This window comes from Neophocaena asiaeorientalis, unplaced genomic scaffold, assembly GCF_003031525.2.
Source record: "Neophocaena asiaeorientalis asiaeorientalis breed wild unplaced genomic scaffold, Neophocaena_asiaeorientalis_V1.1 scaffold427, whole genome shotgun sequence".
In the NCBI taxonomy this organism is placed as follows: domain Eukaryota; kingdom Metazoa; phylum Chordata; class Mammalia; order Artiodactyla; family Phocoenidae; genus Neophocaena; species Neophocaena asiaeorientalis.
The window spans coordinates 160,402-180,916 of record NW_020172280.1 but is presented as its reverse complement, the minus strand read 5'-3'; the positions used below and the strand labels follow the sequence as shown (position 1 = coordinate 180,916).

General features: G+C 46.2%; 1 protein-coding gene across 2 annotated transcripts in view; it reads left to right on the top strand.

Annotated features, from left to right (window-relative positions):
- The window catches only part of NEDD9 (neural precursor cell expressed, developmentally down-regulated 9), a 281,456-nt gene extending 261,433 nt beyond the window's left edge, over positions 1–20,023 (top strand). For both annotated transcript variants that reach the window (XM_024763725.1, XM_024763716.1), the window contains 5 exons: positions 11,428–11,529; positions 12,017–12,118; positions 12,895–14,121; positions 15,471–15,560; positions 17,741–20,023. In XM_024763725.1, coding sequence (XP_024619493.1) covers positions 11,428–11,529; positions 12,017–12,118; positions 12,895–14,121; positions 15,471–15,560; positions 17,741–18,250 — 2,031 coding nt within the window. In that variant the 3' untranslated portion in view covers positions 18,251–20,023. The remainder of the gene's footprint in view (positions 1–11,427; positions 11,530–12,016; positions 12,119–12,894; positions 14,122–15,470; positions 15,561–17,740) is intronic.
- Positions 20,024–20,515: the final 492 nt, after the last annotated feature.

Below are 20,515 nucleotides of genomic sequence, written 5' to 3'. Positions count from 1 at the left end.
TCTCTTCCCAGTTAAGTCACCCATGCCAGTGGAATGAGCAAACCGTTAACACCTCCCTAGAAGTGAACAAAGGTCTTTTTTGTTTGGTCAATGCCGAGGCCTTCAAACTTGGTGACAATTGCTTATAAAACTCATAGATCATGCAACGATTTAGTAACTTCTTACAAACTCACGATGAAGCAAACAGAGGTAATCTTCCTTCCTTCCCGAGTGATTTCACGCTAAGTGACTGTGCTTATCGGAGAGACTAGGTCAGCATCACACGTAGTATGTTGGCTGGCTCAGTAGATGATGCTCTATTTGTGAGGGGGAGAAAAGAATACGGAATTTTGGTGATTTGACAGTAAAACTGACTATTGGTTGAACGCGTTTTTACAAGCAGACTTGTCTGAGTCCCTTGTGCAAAATGCAGAGCTGGGCGCCTTCTTAAATAGCTGTGCCGTGAGCCTTGTTGTCCAGGTCCCCGTCCAGAGAGGCACCCTGCTCCTGTCTAAGGGGCGCAGGTGCGACTCACTCAGGACGTGTACGTCTCCCTTCAAAGCTGTGATTCCAGCAACGTGTGACGGCACCAAGGAGTCCCATCTTTAAAGGGACCCCACAGTCGACCAAATTTTGAAGCCAAAACAAATCCCTTGGCAAGGCCATAATCACATCGGATTTATCTGAATAATTTTTATAATACTTGCTTTTCTTAAAGCATGGTGTGCTTAAACCAGTTATTTCTCAGAATAGTAAAGCGTTTTCACGTTTCAGCGTGTTATTAAGCTACTCACTTCTTTTAAGAATCGTTTTAGATCTAAAGTGGGGTGACTTGCAGGTGCCTTTGAGCTTGGTTGCACCTCAGGGGCGTTACGTGCATAATCTCATCCAACCCTCCCAATGGTCTCATTAGGTGTTCGTCACAGCCTCCACTTTACAGGGGACGAATCTGAGGTCTGAGAAGTGAACTTGCGGAGGGACATACCTCTAGGAAGAGGCAGGATTGATATTTGAGCCCACGTCTGTCTGACTCTGAAGCTAATGACTTTTACGTCCCAGCTAATGGTTGATGTCGCCAAGCCCTAAAATAAGAGGGCATATTTAAACGCTTCATGAGCAATTCCAGCTCTCCAGAACCCTGTGTGCTAAAAAGCATCCTGTTGGTCAGGAAGAATGAAAGGCACTGCCAGAGGCTCCCACCTCAGATCCAGAGCGCAGCCTCAACGCTGAAGGAGTCTGAGTTAACGAGCAAGGAGATGCCCGCCACCCGGCTGCAGTCACTCGCTCCAGGGCAGGCTGACCCTCAGAAGGCCTGAGTGGGTCATCAAGGTGCTGTAAAGACTGTGGTACCAACGTACTGCTACGTTGGCTTTCTCTGCCATTGGAAACACCGTCTTTTCAAACGACTTCACATTGCTCCAAGTGAATAACTTCATTTAACCAGATACAGTCAGATCTCCCAGAACTGGCTTGCCAGTGTGAAAGGGACGCCCCCAAAATATAAGATACCCAGATTTCAAGTTTTGTTTCTCAAATAAGGAAGTGACTTTCTTTAGGAGTATTTATTTGTGAAGTTAGAGAAGTATTTACTTGTGAAGTTAATCTGTCTCACTGTGTAGCCTATAAACACCGTGTAGCCAACGTGGCACTGGAAGGGGGGGCCCTGATGGGCTGCTGGACCCCGCTAACCGAGGTGCTCCTTCACACCCCTGTGGCCATCGAGCTGAATGACCTCTGAACTTTAGTCCCCTCAACTGTGAAATGGAGAGTAGGGTTGGATTATCGCTTAATGGTCTTGGCTAAAATTTTATGACCCAGACATCCTTATCTGATTCTTTCCCAGAGTCACTTGAAAAGTTTAGTAAAATGACTTGGCCTCAAGATTCTTAAGAAAGAAGAAAAGACACTCAGGCGTTGATGTAAATTTCAGTTGACCCCTACGTTTTGGCATATCCTTCTTTTACCTTCCTTTAGGATCCTGTCCACCTTTCTATCTGGAAACCGCAGTCTCCTTTAGAGGATAGAACCATGTCTTAGAAAGCAAGGAGCAGGCAGGAGCACGGGAGAGTGGGGTCGGGGGTGCTGAGCGGGGGGGCCGCAGAGTTTGCGGACTTGGTCCCATACATGAGAACCCTTCCGGGGAGCGTCCGGTTAAGAACTCTCCTCCCTGCTTTGTTACCAAGAGCTAAGAAAGTGTGTCATCCTGGAACTCGTTTTCTGCCCATTTTCCTCTGTTTCACCCTCTCGCCTTGGGTGAGACCCTTGATGGGTCTGATGCCTCTTGAAGCGACAGCCCTGCTGCAGCCTTGGGTCAGCGCCGTTCAGAGCTGGCACCAAGTTCTGCCATGTGAGCTGTTTGCTCCATCCTCCGTCGTGTCGTGTCTCCCAGTTAAGTCACAGCGTCTTTCCTGTCCCTATTTAGGAGGAGACGATACCCATAGGCATCTGGGTGCAGAAATTCTGATCCCTTTCCTCTTTCCATAATCGCATCCCTTTAGGGCTGTCTGTGGGCACCTCTCTAAAATCCAATTCAAAAATCTAGATTTAGTGCTTAGTGGTTTCTTGAATTTATTTGGACAAAAAAAGAACCAAAATGCTCGTGGCTTTTATAGTTTTCACTCAAAGAACATTTCGGTCCATGAGTTATTAAAAAATGGCTGTGCTATGCTGTGCTGTGCCCGTCTCTGTCCCGGACTGTATTCTGCTTCGTCCAGAGAAACACCTCAAACACTTGCAGAACCCAGGAGTCATTTCCCGTCATGTTCTTTCATGTTTAAACGCTTCTAGCTGCTCTTTGGCGCTTGGTCACTCCATAACTAAATATTGCTTTAGCACTTGCTACACAAAGAGCTTCCTGAAAGCAGCAGGGGAGACATGCTGGAGGCCTGACAATTGGGGCACTGTTTGTATGGAGTGGTTTGCCGCCCGGACCCAAGAGCGCCATTCCACCTCTGAGCTTTCAGTTGTGACTCATTTGAAAAAAGAGCCTGGCCGTGATTTAGACGTGGCTAGCAAAAGGCTACATTCTAGCATAAAATCAGACATCAAAATGTCTTTGAGGGAAAGTAAATCACCTCCCAAAATACAGGGGGAGAAATCTTGATGAGCACGAGAGAAGCAGTAGGAAGGGTTAACGGTGCACGGGGCCCATGAGGGTGTATTTTAAAGGCCGGACTCAGTTTTCATTATATTGTTGCTATAACAAGTAAATAAATGAGCTCACTGCTACACCCAAGTGGGGCAGAAAGAATTTATAGAGAATTAATAAATCCAGTCAGAGAAAAGCAACAAGTAATCTTGGATTTTAAACAGACAAACCTCCATAACTTTGCAGTTTCTGAAAACGGGATCCAAGTTCTAATGAGCAGCCACTGATAATTCTGATGTCTCTTTTCCTCGGGTTTTCTTTAAAGGGAAAGTCACACAGTTCATGGGCTTTAAGACAAAGAAGTTACTATAAGATCAAATAAATACTGTGGTGGCTCTGTTAATGCTTTTTAGGGGCATTTAAGTGAAATAAGTCCTTTCCAACAGCGAGTTTTAGAAATCAAAATACTCTTGTTAATGTACAGGTCCCAGAGATAGTATAAATAAAACTAGGTGTCAAGGAATTAAAGAAAGACAGGAAGCAATGTAATTTTACTTTCCACATACGTCTAGAAAAATGCAAAAGACGGCTGCTCATCAGTGAGGCCTGCTTTCGAGTTCAGATGATCTTAGGTGCTGTTAATGGCGAGGGTATAAATCTGTACCGTAATCATTATGGCACAGTGGCACTTTTTAACTTCTCGACAGTTACCCATTACATTTCCTGAGCACCACCTGGGCTGCCCAGTTCTTGGCTAGGCCTTAGGGCAGAACACCAGGAGCTGGTTACACACATTCCTGCTCTGCTGGATCCGTGGGTAAAACTCCACTGGGCCATTATCGAGGCATCATCTAGATATCAGAAGCAAAGCATGGTGTAATTCACACCATTCCTAATGTTGCTTTGGATTGTAGAGACTTAGACACAATTAAATCGTGGGATACAGAAACTTAAAAGAGTGACAAAAGACTCCTCCCTATACCCCTCCAAGTGGGATTTCATATTACTTTTTAAATTTTGTTAAAATTATGAAAAATTCTGTTTTTATGATTTTGAATTTTTTTTTTTTGATACGTACATACATCCAATGTAGAACTATGAAGAATAATAGTGATACACTAGAACAGGACCAATGCCGCCGAAGTTCCCTGTGCTTCTCCCCATCCCATCTTGGTCTCATCCACTCTACCCAATTCTTTCAGTCAAACAGGAGGATTTTTCTGCATCCTTTTTACTGTTTTGTTCTTCTTTCGGGTTGCTGATAGCACGGAAGGAGGGAAAGAGTCAAAACAGGGGCGAGCGTTGGAGGAGAGAAATGAGAGTTTGTGATAAGTATGTGAGCAGTAGGGCTTGTGCAAGGGAGCACAGAACATGGCGGGACCTGAGACCCTATTAATCGGCTTTCACAGGGTCGGTGGGTGGGCAAGGAGGATCTGCCTTCATGAATGGTACAGCCTGCTCCCTTCCCACTTCCCCCGGCGCACCCCTGAATGGGCGGCATCTTGCTGAAGCTCTCCTAACCACAGGGCCTCTGTTTCTGCTATGCCCCATCCCAGGCTCCCACCAGCTCAGCTTTAAGGAGGCAAACTAGATGCCCAAGGGAAGCAGCGCCCCCAAGTAGACTTGCTGAGACCTTGGGACAAGTGATACCATGTGAACAGAAGTTGTCTTTATAGAAAGTGTTTTGCTTCTAGACATTCCTCATGGGTATGCGTCCTACTTCTTGGTGAGATGCTCTTGACAGACCCAGCATGTGCTCTTCCACTGAAAAGAAATGCAGAGGAGAAATTCAATAAAGTCTCTTGGGTTTGGGACTTTGCTGTCTTTCTCTTGGATAAATATCTTTATCTCTCAGATTATAAAGCACGTTTTCTCCTGGGGTTTTCCACTGGTGTGTCTTGTGCTGTTATGGTGATAACTGTGACAATGGCAACACTGATATGACCAGAGTAAAATAGTAACCCAAGTAAATACACTGATGATCACCAAGGGCAAAAGTCTCCTGTCATGTACCACTTTAATCTGAAATTCCCATTGCCTCATAGACCTCACTGGGAACACTGTATACATTTGTGAAGATTAGTTTCTTTTTCCATGACTTAAATCTAGGAATGATTAAATTTTGTATTCTCCTACGGTTTAATCATGAAACATTTTGAAAGCAAACAGCCTTGAGATCTGTGATCACCAAGACAGAAACATCCTCATCCTATTTGGAAGGAAGCAGGAATGGGCTGTTTTGTTCTTGTTTCTGTTGCCTTGTCTCCCGAATTCCTAGTTATCTTTGATTGTGTGTTGGACATCTGTGGTTTTTAAAAAATATTTGTAGAAATAATACAAGGCCTGTAAAGCTGTTCAGAGAGAGTAAAAATCCAGAGAGGATTTCACCTGCTCTGCCAGCCTCACAGACACACATAAATCTGATTTCAGGCTTTGAGATGTCCTTGCCAAGCCTGATGACGTAAAACCTAGCTTTAGCCTGTACAAGGGTAGGTTCACTTCCAGCTACTCCTTACTTTCGCATGCGGCCCTTAGGGTCCCAACCCAAACTGCGGGTTGGTTATCAGGGTCCCTACCTTGGTGAGCCCTAGAGTCCAATGTTTCCCTTCCCCCATAGAAGCTGAAAAAACACAATGTAGCCCCTCAGACCTGTTTTAGATCAGCAAATGCCACCAGAGAAAAAGCAGCCTCAAAATTTGGGCTTCCCTCTACGAATTCCTTCTCCACTTTTCAGTTTTGACCTGGTAATCCTTTACTATCTTTTAACTTTTGATGTTATCAAGAAGATTTTTCATATATTCTCCTCACTTTTTTAAAGCCGTCTTCATTAGGGTGATTGATCTGAATTACCTAGTCCACAGTTTAAGCCCAAAAGTAAAATCTGCTTAACCTAGGTAACAATTATGATAAAAATAGCTGAGGCCTACGGGTTTATGCTTTGCCAGGTACTTTATGTACTTGGTCTCATCTAGTACTCCTAATAGCCTCTAAGTATTATTAATTCTGTTTTACTAATGAGGAGACAGGCCAGGAAATACCTTGGTCATGTCGTCACAGCTACTAAGTGGTAGAGCAAGGATCTAGATCCAGCTCTGCCTGGGTCCAGCTTACGATCTCAATCACTCCCCTCATGAGACCTAATCCTTTCAATGAGCCAAAGACCCAATGTGGCCTTGGCCTTTGGTAGAAGACTTCATGCAACACGGGCCTGTCGCATATTTTCAGAACTAGAGAAAGCATGACTCCTGTTCCTTTCTTTTGTATTTTTTTTTTTCTGATGTTAAGGTAAAAAGCAGAGTTAGTTTTCATTGCTTTTTGTAAAACTCCCCCATATGTTTCTGGCTTGTGGCTGAGAAGAACGCAGGTGTTTGGGTCACATGCAAGCTCTAGACTGGGGAAAAGGAAACCATCTAGTGGCCCTTCTTGGCCGCCATCCAACCGTGGTTTGCACCAGATAGTGGTACAGGTGATAATTCTTCCATGGTGTCTGATTTCTCAACTTTACCTAACATTCATCCTGCTTTCTTGGCCACCCCACTTGCCCAGCACTACCATGCATGGCTGATAAGACACGTCCCTTATCCCATGGGCCCTGCTCATCCTAGAGCTGACTTACCTGGAAACCAACCTCATCCTCTACAGGCAGACCTGTTTAGTGTCCTCTCCAGATCCACACCAGTTTGCTTAAGAAAAGCCTTGAGTTTTCCTTTAGTTCATTAATATATTCAGTCAATACGTTTATCCAAGATCTACTATATTCAAGGCACTGTGCTAGGCCCTGCTGTTTACATACAAATGGAGGAGAAATGGTCTCTGTCTCCACAATGCGAAGAGATGGTCTGAAACAGTGAAACCTCAAGGGTTAATCAGTGTTAGAGATGTATATGCACACGTGGAAGGTTCCAAGGACGGAGATATTGTATCTGTCTGAGAAAGGCTTTGTGGGAGAGAGGCACTCAAGTTGGTTCCGAAAACTGAATGAAGTTTGCACATGAGGGAAGAAAGATGAGCATCTTGGACAAAGACACAGTGTGAGTGAAGACGCAGAGGTGTGGCACGCAGGGCACCTATGAAAAATGGAGTGGTTCAGTCTTGCCAAAGCACTGAACTGGTGAAGAGCTTTCAGGTCCTGCCCTCGGACTGAGGAGGAAGGGAGAAATACACAGATGAAAGCAAGGACTGGGCACCCTGGGGGCCAGAGACGTGTCGTTTGGCCAAGATGCTGTTTGAAATATTTGAGCCAATTTCCAAAATCAGATATCACATAAAAATCCAGATTTCTTTTTTCTTTAATCATTTAAATTTTATTTATTTTTTACACAGCAGGTTCTTATTAGCTATCTATTTTATACATATTAGTGTATACATGTCAATGCCAATCTCCCAATTCATCTCACTACCCCCCTACCTCCAGTTTCCCCCCTTGGTGTCCATACGTTTCTTCTCTACATCTGTGTCTCTATTTCTGCCCTGCAAACCAGTTCATCTGTACCATTTTTCTAGCTTCCACATATATGCATTAATATACAATATTTGTTTTTCTCTTGCTGACTTACTTCACTGTGTATGACAGTCTCTAGATCCATCCACATCTCTACAAATGATCCAATTTCGTTCCTTTTTATGGCTGAGTAATATTCCATTGTATATATGTGCCACATCTTCTTTATCCATTTGTCTGTCGATGGGCATTTAGGTTGCTTCCATGACCTGGCTATTGTGAATAGAGCTGCAATGAACATTGGGGTGCATGTGTCTTTTTGAATTACAGTTTTCTCTGAGTATATGCCCAGTAGTGGGATTGCTGGGTCATATGGTAAATCTATTTTTAGTTTTTTAAGGAACCTCCCTCTGACCTCTCATGAAAATTGGAAAGATCTGGCAACACAGGGAGTATTTTTTCAGGATGGTGGTTAGCTGGAGCTGAGGACTGGCTGCCACCTTTCAAAAGAGTATGAAAAAAAAAAAAAAGTATGAATTCTGTGCCCCCAACACAGGATCCCGGCTTATCTCTCCCTTCACCCAGCCTGCTCAGCCCACAGGCATCTAAGCGTAAGGCCCTGGCTCTGCTACAGGTGCAAACTCAAGCCAACTGAATGTGGAGACACGAATGACAGACCTCAGGGCTCTGTCCCAGCCCACTGACTCTCACACCTGATGGTTTTCAGTGTTCCCTAGCCCTCGCTGCTACCCCAGACACAGACTCCCTTTTCAAACTTCAGCATGCACGGCTCTCAAAATTATGAGACTCAGAAGTCTTAACAGCATCTCTAAAAAGCTCGTGCTGCCCAGAATCTGAGGCTCAAAATGTTGTGAATTAAAGTTTTTTTTTTAAGTCATGTTTGTTTGTTTTTTTCTAAAGCGGAATTGGTAGAGAGCTAACGTGACCCCAGTCTCCAGGCTTTAGATCCTCCCCTGCCAGGGTCCAGCCTCCGAGATTTAGTCCGTGGACTCTTCCCTTTCTAAACGTCTATAGTCTGCCCTTCTCTGCTTCATAGCTCTTCTCAAAGTGTCCACCTTCAGACTCTTCCATTAGTTGACAAGAACAGTATACTAACGTCCAAGGAAGGTTGGATCCCTCATCTGGACAGAAAATCCATATTTGGACAATGCACATCCTCTGCAGGGCAACCAGGAAAGTAGTCGGTCATAGAGCCCTGGGGAGCCCACGGTTCAGCCCCCTTTGTGGCAACGCTAAAGAGCTAAGAGGTCAGTTTGGTAATTCCTAAGGCTAAGCCCTCATAACTATAAATAAATACGCAGAATGAAAGGAATGCAGGAAAGAAAAACAAATGGAGGAAAAAAGGAAATGAAAAACCTGACTTGATTTCATTGAGAAAATTCGTTTCTAAGATGCCCTTTGTGTAGCAATTACGTGCAAATGCCCAGGAGATTTCTTCCCAAATGTACATCCCCTTAGCTAGACCTTGGTGTTCCTCATAGGCTGAGGTTCAGTAATCCTGGGAAAGTAGGAAGGTTTTTGTGGACTGTGTGAAGCAGGAAGAAAAGGCCTTATGAACCACAAAACTGGACACTTTGTAAGGTTCAGAACAGTCAGCACTTTCCTCTGAGGAGAGAACACACAATTGGCATGAAAGTGACCCAAGCAATGGGGTGAGTTGGAGAAGGTCCAAAAGTAGAGGACGTCCAGCTCCTCTTGTTCTCTGGGGCGTCACAAAGGGGCTCACTCTGTGCCCTGCCTGTGTCTGACCAGATGCACAGCCCCGGTCCCATTTCCACGCCATTTGTGGACCGATGCGAATTGGATAGTAACATCAGGATGCTGGCATCGGGGAAGGTTGTATTTTGTTGGCTTTTTCCCCCTGTGGTTTTTCACCATCTGTTTCTTTTAATGCATAAACAAGGAAAATGACTGGTTTGGAATGCAAAGTTTTTAAAAAACCAGATGACCACAGGCATCCTCTAAATGAGAAAGAGAGAGCACGCGGGGGGTTCTGTGACATTTGTCAGGAAGTGAGACCTTAAATACTGGGAAGCATTAATGCTCCCTGCCAGGGACGATCTGCAAAGGCAGGGCAGAGCCTTGCTGGCGACCCGCCTTCTTGAGGTTGTGCCTTATGTTTACATGTCACCAAGCGCTATTTTCAGATACTAGCACCACCCCATCTATCTCCCAGCCCCACTCCCTTTTTTAAACTAAAGATGAAACCCGTCTGCTGGCCTTCAGCATAACCAGCCTTGGTTTTCCATTAGTGTTATTACTAACTTGGCAGCCTTGGATAGAATCCACTCTTAGAAACTTGTAGACTGAACAAAAGCTGCGCTGTGAGCAGGTTTTATTAAACAGCCAAAACAGAGAGCTATAAATAGAGGAGCTGATGAGATAGACCAAGAGAAGATGCTTCACTTCTCTCCTGGACAATAGCGAGTGAAGAAAAAAATTATAGAAGGGCATTGGGAACACAGTGTATCTTTCTTGAGCGAAGAGCAGCCTGCTTTAAAAAGGCAGCTTTGCTCTGCACGGCACAGTAGCCACTTTGTAAAGTGGTTCTGTATGTTGCATGCCAACAAACCTTAAAGCAAGAGATTCCTTTTTCAAACCCGAGGCAGTGGAGAGATTGGATGGGATGGTGGCTGCATACTAATCTCTTTTACCTTCATTGCAAGCCATAATCAGCTACAAGCACCAGGGATCTAAAAGCAAATTGAACCCGGGGAATTAAGAGCCCCCAGGGAGAAGGGCATTGGTGCATTTGGCTGAGTTCCACCCATTTCGGGGTAAGATGGATATGAGCATTTTTTGCATAGTTTTGAAGGCAGCCTGACGCCAGAGTTTTCACATTAGAGAAAGGATAAAAGATGATGGTTTCTTAGGGAACAACAAACTCTTCCTAATTTGCAGTGTCTGTTCTCACAAATGTCACGAGCAATACTTAGGTGGGTGCTGTTAGCATTCGGGGGACGGGGGTTAGGCAGAAACAAGACCCTAGTCGTTTAGAAGCTTTGGGGGGATTAAATATATTTTCAGAGGAGTTTAAGTTCCAGTCGTTTCTCTACCTGTGCTTAGGACACAATGAAGTGTGTAGATATGAAAATGCGAGCCTGTCGGGTGAGATTTGTTTCATTGACATTTGGTGCCAGGTGCTCGAGCTGTGATGAGTGTACTTGACTTCTGACATCACTTGGACGTAGGTACCGTCTGGATGTTTGCTTCCCCGGTGGAAATGGGAAAATGATTAGACCTCAACTCTCTTCCTGGTCGGCTCCCAGACTCAGTATTTCATGTGTTTCATTCGTTAAAATGAAAGCTCCTGGAGGCTTCTAAGGGTAGCGCTGTGTGAACCTTCATAAAAGTACTCCAGTGGCCTATGGAATTTTAGTTATAATCATAATAACGTCAGATGAAGAGGCTTCCTGGGGGAGGTATGAGAGGAATTTTAAGTGGCTGAACTCTATTTACAAATAGTTTCAGAGCCTTTTTTTTTTTTTTAAATGCTGTGCTTTTGATGCTCCGAAGGGTTGATCTAGGACTTTCATAATTCAAACACGATTCTCCTTTCAAGTACCTTTTGGGAATTCAGACTTTATCTGACTAACTTTGAGGTGATTTTGTTACCATGAGGAATGGGGACAGAGGTATTTCAGGGAATGGTTCTTCACTGGGATTCAAGAGGGATTTCAAAGTTTACCGTTGTCTCCTTCCTTTTGTCTCTTCCCTCTTTTCTTTGTGTGTGTGTGTGTGTGTGTGTGTGTGTGTGTGTGTGTGTGTGTTGTGGGTTTTTTTTTCTTTCTGTCTTTTTAGTTGGGTGAAAGATGAGGGTGGAGTGTCTGATTAGGAGGCTAGGAGATGCCCTCAGGACTCGGCTTGGAATTTTACCCCCGTGTCTTCCTGTCCACAGGTGATCACGCCGATGAGGACGGGCCATGGCTATGTGTACGAGTACCCATCCAGATACCAAAAGGACGTCTATGATGTCCCTCCTTCCCAGACCGCTCACGGGGTGCGTACCAGAAATGTGGTCACTGGGGAAGAGGGCGGCTTTGCTTCAGGGCTGCAGAAGAAAGGGAAGTTCACAAAATATGTACATGTCATGTGACCCTTTATTTAGGCTGTCTATCCAGGGGCCATTTTAGCCAATGTTTTAAGGTATGTTTGCTGGCTTCGCTTTAGTAGGGAATCGAGGCTTTGATCTAACAAAGCTCTTATTGCTTATCAATTTATCAGCCAGGGTAAAATTTAAGCTACAATTTAAAATACAGACAGTGTAGGCAGTTTACCTAAGATCACTTTTATATTCAGTCTAAGTCAAAGAACACAAAATTGAAAAAGAAACATTCTATCAACCCTTTATTACACAGAATTCAGCCGAAGAGCAAGGGAACACATAACCTGGTAAATAAATCCGTCATTAAAAGCTTAGTACGTAAAAAATGACAAGGATAAGCCATTTCCGTGCTGGGTAACTCTGGTGGGGTGTCTCTCTTCAGGTGTACGACATCCCACCGTCGTCTGTGAAAGGCCCCGTGTTCTCAGTTCCAGTGGGAGAGATAAAACCTCAAGGGGTCTATGACATCCCTCCTACCAAAGGGGTAAGTGAGCTACTACAGAGCAGCCAAAAACGTGTGTGTGTGCGTGCGTGTGTGCTGGGATACACAAACCAAAGAGGAGAAGCTAGCCTTTGGAAGAGAGTACAGGGAGGGAAGAGAAGGGGGGAGGGAGGAAGAACCGGCAATAAAGATAATTCTAGGAATTCCATATTTAGGGGCCCACACTAAAAAAATGGGGAGTCGGTAAGGAGAGCCAATAAGAAGGTAAAGTAATCAATTCCGTTTGGCAAGCGACTGCTGTATCTCATATATCTCACGTTTATATAGGGTGTCACAGCTTTCTCAGGCCGTACATGTACGGGTTAACGCATTGGACTCATTCTGCCCAGGAAGTACTGTTATCCTGATTCTACAGGTGAGGGCACCGTGTCTCAGAACACGGAAGCGGCTTACTGGGCAGCACACGGCTGACAGGTCCGGGAGAGGCCCTAGGCCTCCTGACGCCTGGCCGGGGCTGCTAATGCGTCACCTGCCCTCCCAGCCTGCAGCAGCTGAGGAAGGAGGCCCAGGAGGTGCTCAGCAGTGCAGGCCCGGGAGAGCAGCGCAGGCAGGAGGGGTCCACGCAGGGCAGCGTGGAAGCCAGGGAAGGATGCACTTGTCAAAGGGCGGGGGAGGTGAGGGCAGGGAGACGCTTAGGGGTGGAGGGCGAGCGAGAGGGAGGCAGCACCTGGCCCTCATCCTGATGTACCGCTCAGGTTCCGCACCGTCACGTGAGCCAACTGAGCGAATAACAGCTTCGCTCTCCACTTGCTTTTCAGGGATACGCCATTCCACCTCCGGCCTGCAGAGATGAGGCCGGGCTTAGGGAGAAAGAATACGACTTCCCCCCTCCGATGAGACACGCTGGCCGGCCCGACGGCAGACCCGAGGGCGTTTATGACATCCCCCCAGCCGGCACCAAGCCCCTGGGGAAGGACCTTCACGCTAAATATAATGGCGACGCTGCAGCGGAGCTGGCGCCACGAAGACACCAAAGCATTTCCCTGAGGCACCCGGCGCCGCAGCTGCGCCAGCCCGGGGGCTCCCAGAACGACGCCTACGATGTCCCCCGGGGGGTCCAGTTTCTGGCACCGCCAGCAGAAACCGGCGGGAAAGCAAACCTCGAAGAGAGAGACGGGGTTTACGACGTGCCGCTGCGCAACCCGCCGGACGCCAAGGGCTCCCAGGACGTGGTGGACGGCATCAACCGGCTGTCCTTCTCCAGCACCGGCAGCACCATGTCCACGTCCTCCACCACCTCGAAGGAATCTTCGCTGTCTGCCTCCCCGTCCCAGGACAGAAGGCTCCTCCTGGATCCAGACACGGCCATCGAGAGGCTCCACCGGCTGCAGCAGGCCCTGGAGATGGGCGTCTCAGGCCTGATGGCGCTGGTCACCACCGACTGGCGGGGCTACGGGTACATGGAGCGACACGTCAACGAGGTCCGCGCCGCCGTGGACAGGGTGGAGCTGGCCCTGAGGGACTACCTGCACTTCGCCAAGGGGGCCACGGCCAACGCCTCCTGCCTGCCGGAGCCCCCCCTCCACAACAAGATGAAGCGGGAGCTCCAGAGGCTGGAGGACTCCCATCAGATCCTGAGCCAGACCAGCCATGACTTAAACGAGTGCAGCTGGTCCCTGAATGTTCTGGCCGTCAACAAGCCCCAAAACAAATGGGATGACCTGGACCGGTTCGTGATGGTGGCAAAGACGGTGCCAGACGATGCCAAGCAGCTGACCACGACCATCAACACCAACGCGGAGGCCCTCTTCAAGCCGGGCCCTGGCAGCCTGCACGGGAAGAGCGGGCCTGAGAGCATCACGAACTCCGCGGAGTGCCCACACGCCGGCTCCCAGGTACAGCGGCTGCATCCCGGGGACCACAAGTCTCCAGCCCTCAACAAGCCGCTGCCCCCAAGCCTGGGCAAGGACCAGCCCCCTGACTGTAGCAGCAGTGACGGCTCTGAACGGAGCTGGATGGATGATTACGACTATGTCCACCTCCAGGTAAAGAACCAGACTCCTAAGGCACCTACACTCACAGGCAGGGGCCTGGGGCTAATGCCTGTAAGGCTGGTAGCTAGACTACCAGAGCCGAGACCAAGATTAATGTTCAGAAACACAACGAATGGTTCACACGTTGGAGGCAATGATGTCCAGTAGGAAGAAGACTGGCCTGAGAGTCCTGAGTCCTCTAGACTTTTCCGTGACACTGTGTCACCAACTTATGTAACCTCATCTCACTGCCTCATTTGCAGAATGAATGGAGCGCAGGGGTGGATTAGATCTGATGGATATGCCTCAGGCAAGCAGGAGGGACTCCCCAAGTAGGTTAGCGGGCCCGCAAACAGACATACCAGCTCCACTTCTGTTTGCATTTCATGATACGGTTCTGCACGATACTTTATTTGAAAAAAAAAAAGTAGGGCGAGGGGTGTTTCACGGTTAAGGAAAAAGATTTGCAAACCTCTGAATTTCTAAGGTCCCTTCAGCTCTATACTGTGTATGTGTATGTGTGTAGAATTACTCACAGAAACTTAACCCCACCATAGGCTGACCTTGAAGAGCACTGGGCATTTGCCAATTGACCTAGAACTTAACGGCATAGGGAAATCGGGCCGTCACAGTCTGTGTCCTCCAGGTGGAAATTCCACCAGGTTGACTCAGGGTCCTGACAGCTTTCCCTTCGGGGGATTAAAACATTCTACAAGATCCATTATTTAGAATTTGCTTTACTATCTTATTCTGCCATTCTTTTCATCTGACTGACAGCCGCGAAGTATCCTGAGATTATTACACACAGTTCCTTTGCCTACAACTGGGGAGGGGAGAGCAGAGCCACACCTTGTGCTGAAAAGAAGTATGGGGAGAGAGCAGACCGAGGCATTAAACATTGACCTGGCTGGTTGTCCAACTCTGCCTCTTGGAAAATGCTAATTTGGTGCAGAGCTGTAGATGATTGAAAGAAACTAGAAATACCATGTGGACCACGTTTAGACCCCCGTTAGGGGGTTTATGGGTTTGCATATAATCTATTAGAAAAGAGCCCTGAGAAAAAGTACCGCTTAAGGAGGTTTGAAGGGGGCCGTGGTCAGCCCTCCAAAAATGGTAAAGTGGAGCGGAGAGCATGGCACCCCACATGCACATGGGTTTTAGTTTTCAGTTCTCATCCACACAGTGACTCTGGAAGTCTGGCCGAGAAGCCCTGCCTGGGGTTCACAGGGCCTAACTGGGCATGCGGGAAATTGCCAAGGCAGCGGAAAATGGAAGAGTATTCACGTGTTTGTCAATGAAATTGTTAGCATAAGCGAATCCTAGTGGTGACGTCATGTTTTCTTTATGTTGGAAAATAACAGGGTAAGGAGGAGTTTGAGAGGCAACAGAAGGAGCTCTTGGAAAAAGAAAATATCATCAAACAGAACAAGATGCAGCTGGAACATCATCAGGTATGTTCGATCAGAACAAAAACTACTTGGTATTGAAAAGATTTCCCACTTAATAAGGACACTATAACTTCAAAGATCATGGTTTTGATCCTCCCAGTACACTTTGGCATAAACAAGCACCAAGGCACATAATAGGGTATAAGAACAAAGAGAAGGTCTATGGCCTTGGTAATCTAGCAGGGTGTACCTGGACCATGTCCAAATACAGTTTTTCCAGGCTAAGCCTGTACATCTAACATATCAAGACTATTGGGCTAAGGCGGTTGGTCTCAAGGAGTAAGACGCACTCAAGCCGGCCCAAGCAAACAGGTTTTGTAGTAAAGCCACAACAGGGGAATCCGAGAACAGAAAATGAAGATACAGCCATGTCTGAAGGAACTAGGACTGTCAGTGTCCTCTCCTTCCTGTACTAACTTGGTGTCTCTCTAAATTGACTTCCTTGGCCTCTATTTTCCGGTAGTTTCCTCTGATTATCTACTCATTTGGTTCCCCTGTAACTTTACAGAACCCACAGCTGGACACTCAAAGCCTTTCCTATATATAGTTTTTCATCTCAGCTTCCTCGCTAATAGTCAGCCCCTTCTGTGGTTTATCAAATTCCTTAAAAAAGAGTCTGGGCCATTATCTATCTATCTCCCTCTGTCTCTCTGTCTCTCTCATCTCTATCTCTGTCTCTCCCCAAGCCTGTGGCTTGGCTGTTCTTGTTCCAGTCTAAGGGGAGGAGGGCAGGATCCAGTGTTTTCAAAATATATCCAAGTCCATTTACTAAGGGCTTTGGGCAAGGCAGTTTCATTCAAAAGTTGGGCATGAGTGGGGCAAATAATAATGGGTATTGCTAATAACAAGGGCACAAAAATAACGAGAAATGGATGGAGGATTTATAGGCCTTTTAGGATGAACTGAAATGGCAAGTAGGGACATGAAATGGCACACTGAACTCAGAAAACCAGAGTTCTAATCTGTGCTTTCTGGCCAACCGTATCATATGACCTCAGGCAAGTCACTTAACCTCCCTGAACTTCCCATTATTTCTCTATAAAATGAGAAAGTCCCTCTCCCCTCTGACCTAATGAGATGATATATTTATGAACACACTTGGAAAAGCATAAGCTGAATATCTTGAAGCACTGCCCTGTATCTGTTTATGTTTGCTTTGGCATTTGGCCAAGTAAGACTGCAGGGCTTTGGGGAACTTGTTGAAATCATAGTAATTCCTAAGAAGAAAACAGAGTCTACAGAAAAGGAAAGCTCGCTGTGCACTTCTCAGGGGAGAGGCTGGGTGAGGTTAACCCTGCTCAGACTCAACCCTGTTTCTGGGCAGAAGACTGAGTCCTAAACTCCGGTCACAGATAGATAGTCCTTGCCTGTAAAAGAGAGCCTCTCCTGACACTTGTTGCAATAGCTGGAAATTATTATCATTGCAGTTTAAATAATACACCAGCTGGGGGCAGTGAGGAGAGAAGGGAGAAAGCGAACACTGAGTCTGACCTGGCGTGAGGCCCCTTCCTTTCGACCGCTCCGAGGGGCTAAGCGTTCCGATGCACAGCCTGCGTTCAGATGCCCTTAGAGAAGTTCTCTTCCACAGTGCACGTGTATTTATATGCAGCAGTCTACCCTGTAGTGCTGGATAATAACATTTATAAATCTGGAAAGAGTAGGAGAAATAGAAAAGGGTCATGGATTGTCATTTATCTAAGTGCCTTGAAGGGACAAAAGGCTTTCCCCCAGAAGGAGCAAACCGTCAGTGACTGACTTGACAAAGAGATCCCTATGTTTGCTTTTCCCTGGCCACCTCTCGACATTTAATAAACATTTACCTAGAGTCTCCATTATACCAAACACTAGTCTAAGCACTTTGCAAATATTAACTCATTTAACCTTCGTAAAGGCGTAGGTGACAGAGCTGGGTTCAAACCCTATGCTGTCTTCCAGCCTGAGGAGAGAAGAGACCGATCGTGTCCAGTCACAGAAGTCAGAGCTGGAGGATTCCTCAGGGACCCTCTTTGTCAGCCTGTACAGTTCACAGCTTAGGAAAGCCAGGCAACTGGACAAGTCTTGGCATCTAATAAGCACCTCACACTGGGATGAAGATCCCTGCGCTTTAACTGCGAGCCCTGGTTAATTTCCATCTCAGCACATCACCTCATCCTTAACAAACTCGGCTTTTTCCTTCCCTGCAGCTGAGTCAGTTCCAGTTGTTGGAACAGGAAATCACAAAGCCCGTGGAGAACGACATCTCCAAATGGAAGCCCTCCCAGAGCCTCCCAAGCACCAGCAGCGGCATGGGCGCTCAGGACAGGCAGCTGCTGTGCTTCTACTATGACCAGTGTGAGACCCATTACATCTCCCTCCTCAACGCCATTGACGCTCTCTTCAGCTGCCTCAGCTCGGCACAGCCCCCACGGATCTTCGTGGCGCACAGCAAGTTCGTCATCCTCAGCGCCCACAAACTGGTGTTCATCGGAGACACGCTGACGAGGCAGGTGGCCGCCCAGGACGTTCGCAACAAAGTGATGAACTCCAGCAACCAGCTCTGCGAGCAGCTCAAGACTATAGTGTTGGCGACCAAGACGGCCGCGCTTCATTACCCCAGCACCTCCGCCCTGCAGGAGATGGTCCACCAGGTGACCGACCTGTCCAGGAACGCGCAGCTCTTCAAGCGCTCTTTGCTGGAGATGGCGACATTCTGAGCAGCAAAAGAGAGACTGACTTGGATTACTGAGGAAAACTGGAAATACTCTCTGGTTTTTGTAAATCTTATCTATTTTTGTAGATATTTTGTATGAAAATGAAATATTTTAACATTTGATGGGTTAGACGACATTCAGAAATTCAGGGAACTCTAGGGGAACTTTTTTTTTCCTGCGTGGTTCTGTGTACACATCTAAGCATCTAAGACGTAAACTGTACAGAATCCTGTCCGTGTGTGTGTATGACTGTGTGTTCATGTTCGTTCATAGGTGTTTGTCTGATACATTCCATTGAAAACCATGAATTAAGAAGCACCTTAGAAAGCACCTCCTAATGCTGCATTTTTTTTTTAGAAAACATACCAGCTGGTTGTAATATTGCTCTACAGATACTAGCGATTATTCTGAGCCTGTCACTCCCAAGTCTGGGAAGCACAGTATATTTGCAGGTGTGTACCTTCCAGTAAGGAGGCATGCTACGCCTTGTTTTTGTTTTTGAAACCCCTTCCAAAACTGGCTGTCTTGGGCACGTTATTCCAAGATGCCTCATTTCTGGTTGAAAAAGCCCTCTTAGAAAGTTTCAGAAAGTATACGTTAATCCAAACTCTGACATGTTAGGTGCTGGAGGAGTGACACGTGTACTCAGGGGCCACGTCCCCACTTAGGGTTGTTTCAGCATGGAGAGGACGTGTTTCCGCAGGGCTTTTTGATCATTCGCATTTATGAGTGACTTGGCCATGCGATTTTCCAAAGGATGTTTTTAGATTTGCAAAAAATATATTATTTGCAGCAGGAGTTCATAAAGACACATCAGACTACGATCATCCACAAAAGGAAGGATGGTCCCATCTGCCAGTTATAAGTAGGGGCCTTTCTGACTCTCAACATTCCCTTAGGTGCTACTACCCCATTACCTGAGGGAAACTGGCCAGTTCCTTGATCACCTAAACATTAGAGCCACCAGGCCACATCCCACTCTAAGAGAATCCGATGCTTGATCCTGTACCCTCCCTAAAGCATGCAAGTGCAGACCCAGCACTCAGAGCAGCTGTAGGGAGCCCATGTAGGCGTTACAGCTCTGTCTGGCCAATGACCCAGTGCGCTCTGCTCACCACCGTCTCCCAGCTCGGCACAGCATCCGTCCGTTCCATAGTCCGTCCTCTCGCACCTGCTGGGGTTGGCACAGCACAAACACACCACAAGCCGTCAGATTCATCACGCTTCTTACCCCAGGGGGTAAATGTAGTCACATATTACCAGGTCAAGGAGCAAATTACGGTTTATCAGTCCAGTTTTTATTTAATGATGCTATTCCAGCCGATTGGAAAACATTTTGGTTTGCGATATATGCCTTGACTTAATTGAGCTTGCTTGTTTTAAACAACCAAATCATTGGAACAGGAAAGGATTTAGGCGAGAAGGATGCATGATCTAAGTGGGATACAAAATAATCAGTGAAACTTACCCTAGAAGTGCTTTTCAGAACCGCAGCTCTCCTGTATTGTTAAAAGAAAGCTGTATTGTTAAAAAGAAAGGAAGTGTGCGCGAAGGAAGAAGCAGGTTGCTGAAAATCAACGAAGAGGAGGTTGAAAAGTGTCCTTGTAGATTTCATTGTATAATGTGCATCTCTTAGGAGATGACAGACTTGAGCAAAGTGGTGACGTTTCACGTTTTCCAAACCAAAATGTTCAATCTGTATTACTCTCTTTCCCACATTGTATATACAGGCTATTTTTAAATCATTAAAATTTTAGATGTCTGTTTTCATAGGCATTGGGTTTTCTTTTTCTGTATCCTTGTCTCAAAATTAAATATTAGCTTATTTCGGCACTCCTAATATAGAAAGTTAAATTACGGAGATTTTATCGATATTATAGATCTGGATTTTTGAGTAAAATTGAGTGCTAGTTTTTCATTTTGCATCATTTAAGGAAAATTCTGGAATTTGTGAACATTACCAAACCCAAACATCTGGAACAAAGGTGCTCTTCACCAGAAAGCCTCTATATTTAAATGACGGGTGGAATGATTGCTGCTATCGTAATATGGATGTTACTATTCACATGGTTTTAGAATCAAAGGGAACTGCTCGATTCATTCTGGAATAGACATCAAGAAATGTTTAAAAGAAAACTATATTTGATGAAAATAAGAGATTCGTAACCACATAAATTATTTTTAATGCTTGGCCCACTCTTTCACTCTGGTATCCTACTGCGAGTTACAGATAAAGTATCTGAATATACCTTGCATATACCTTTTTCC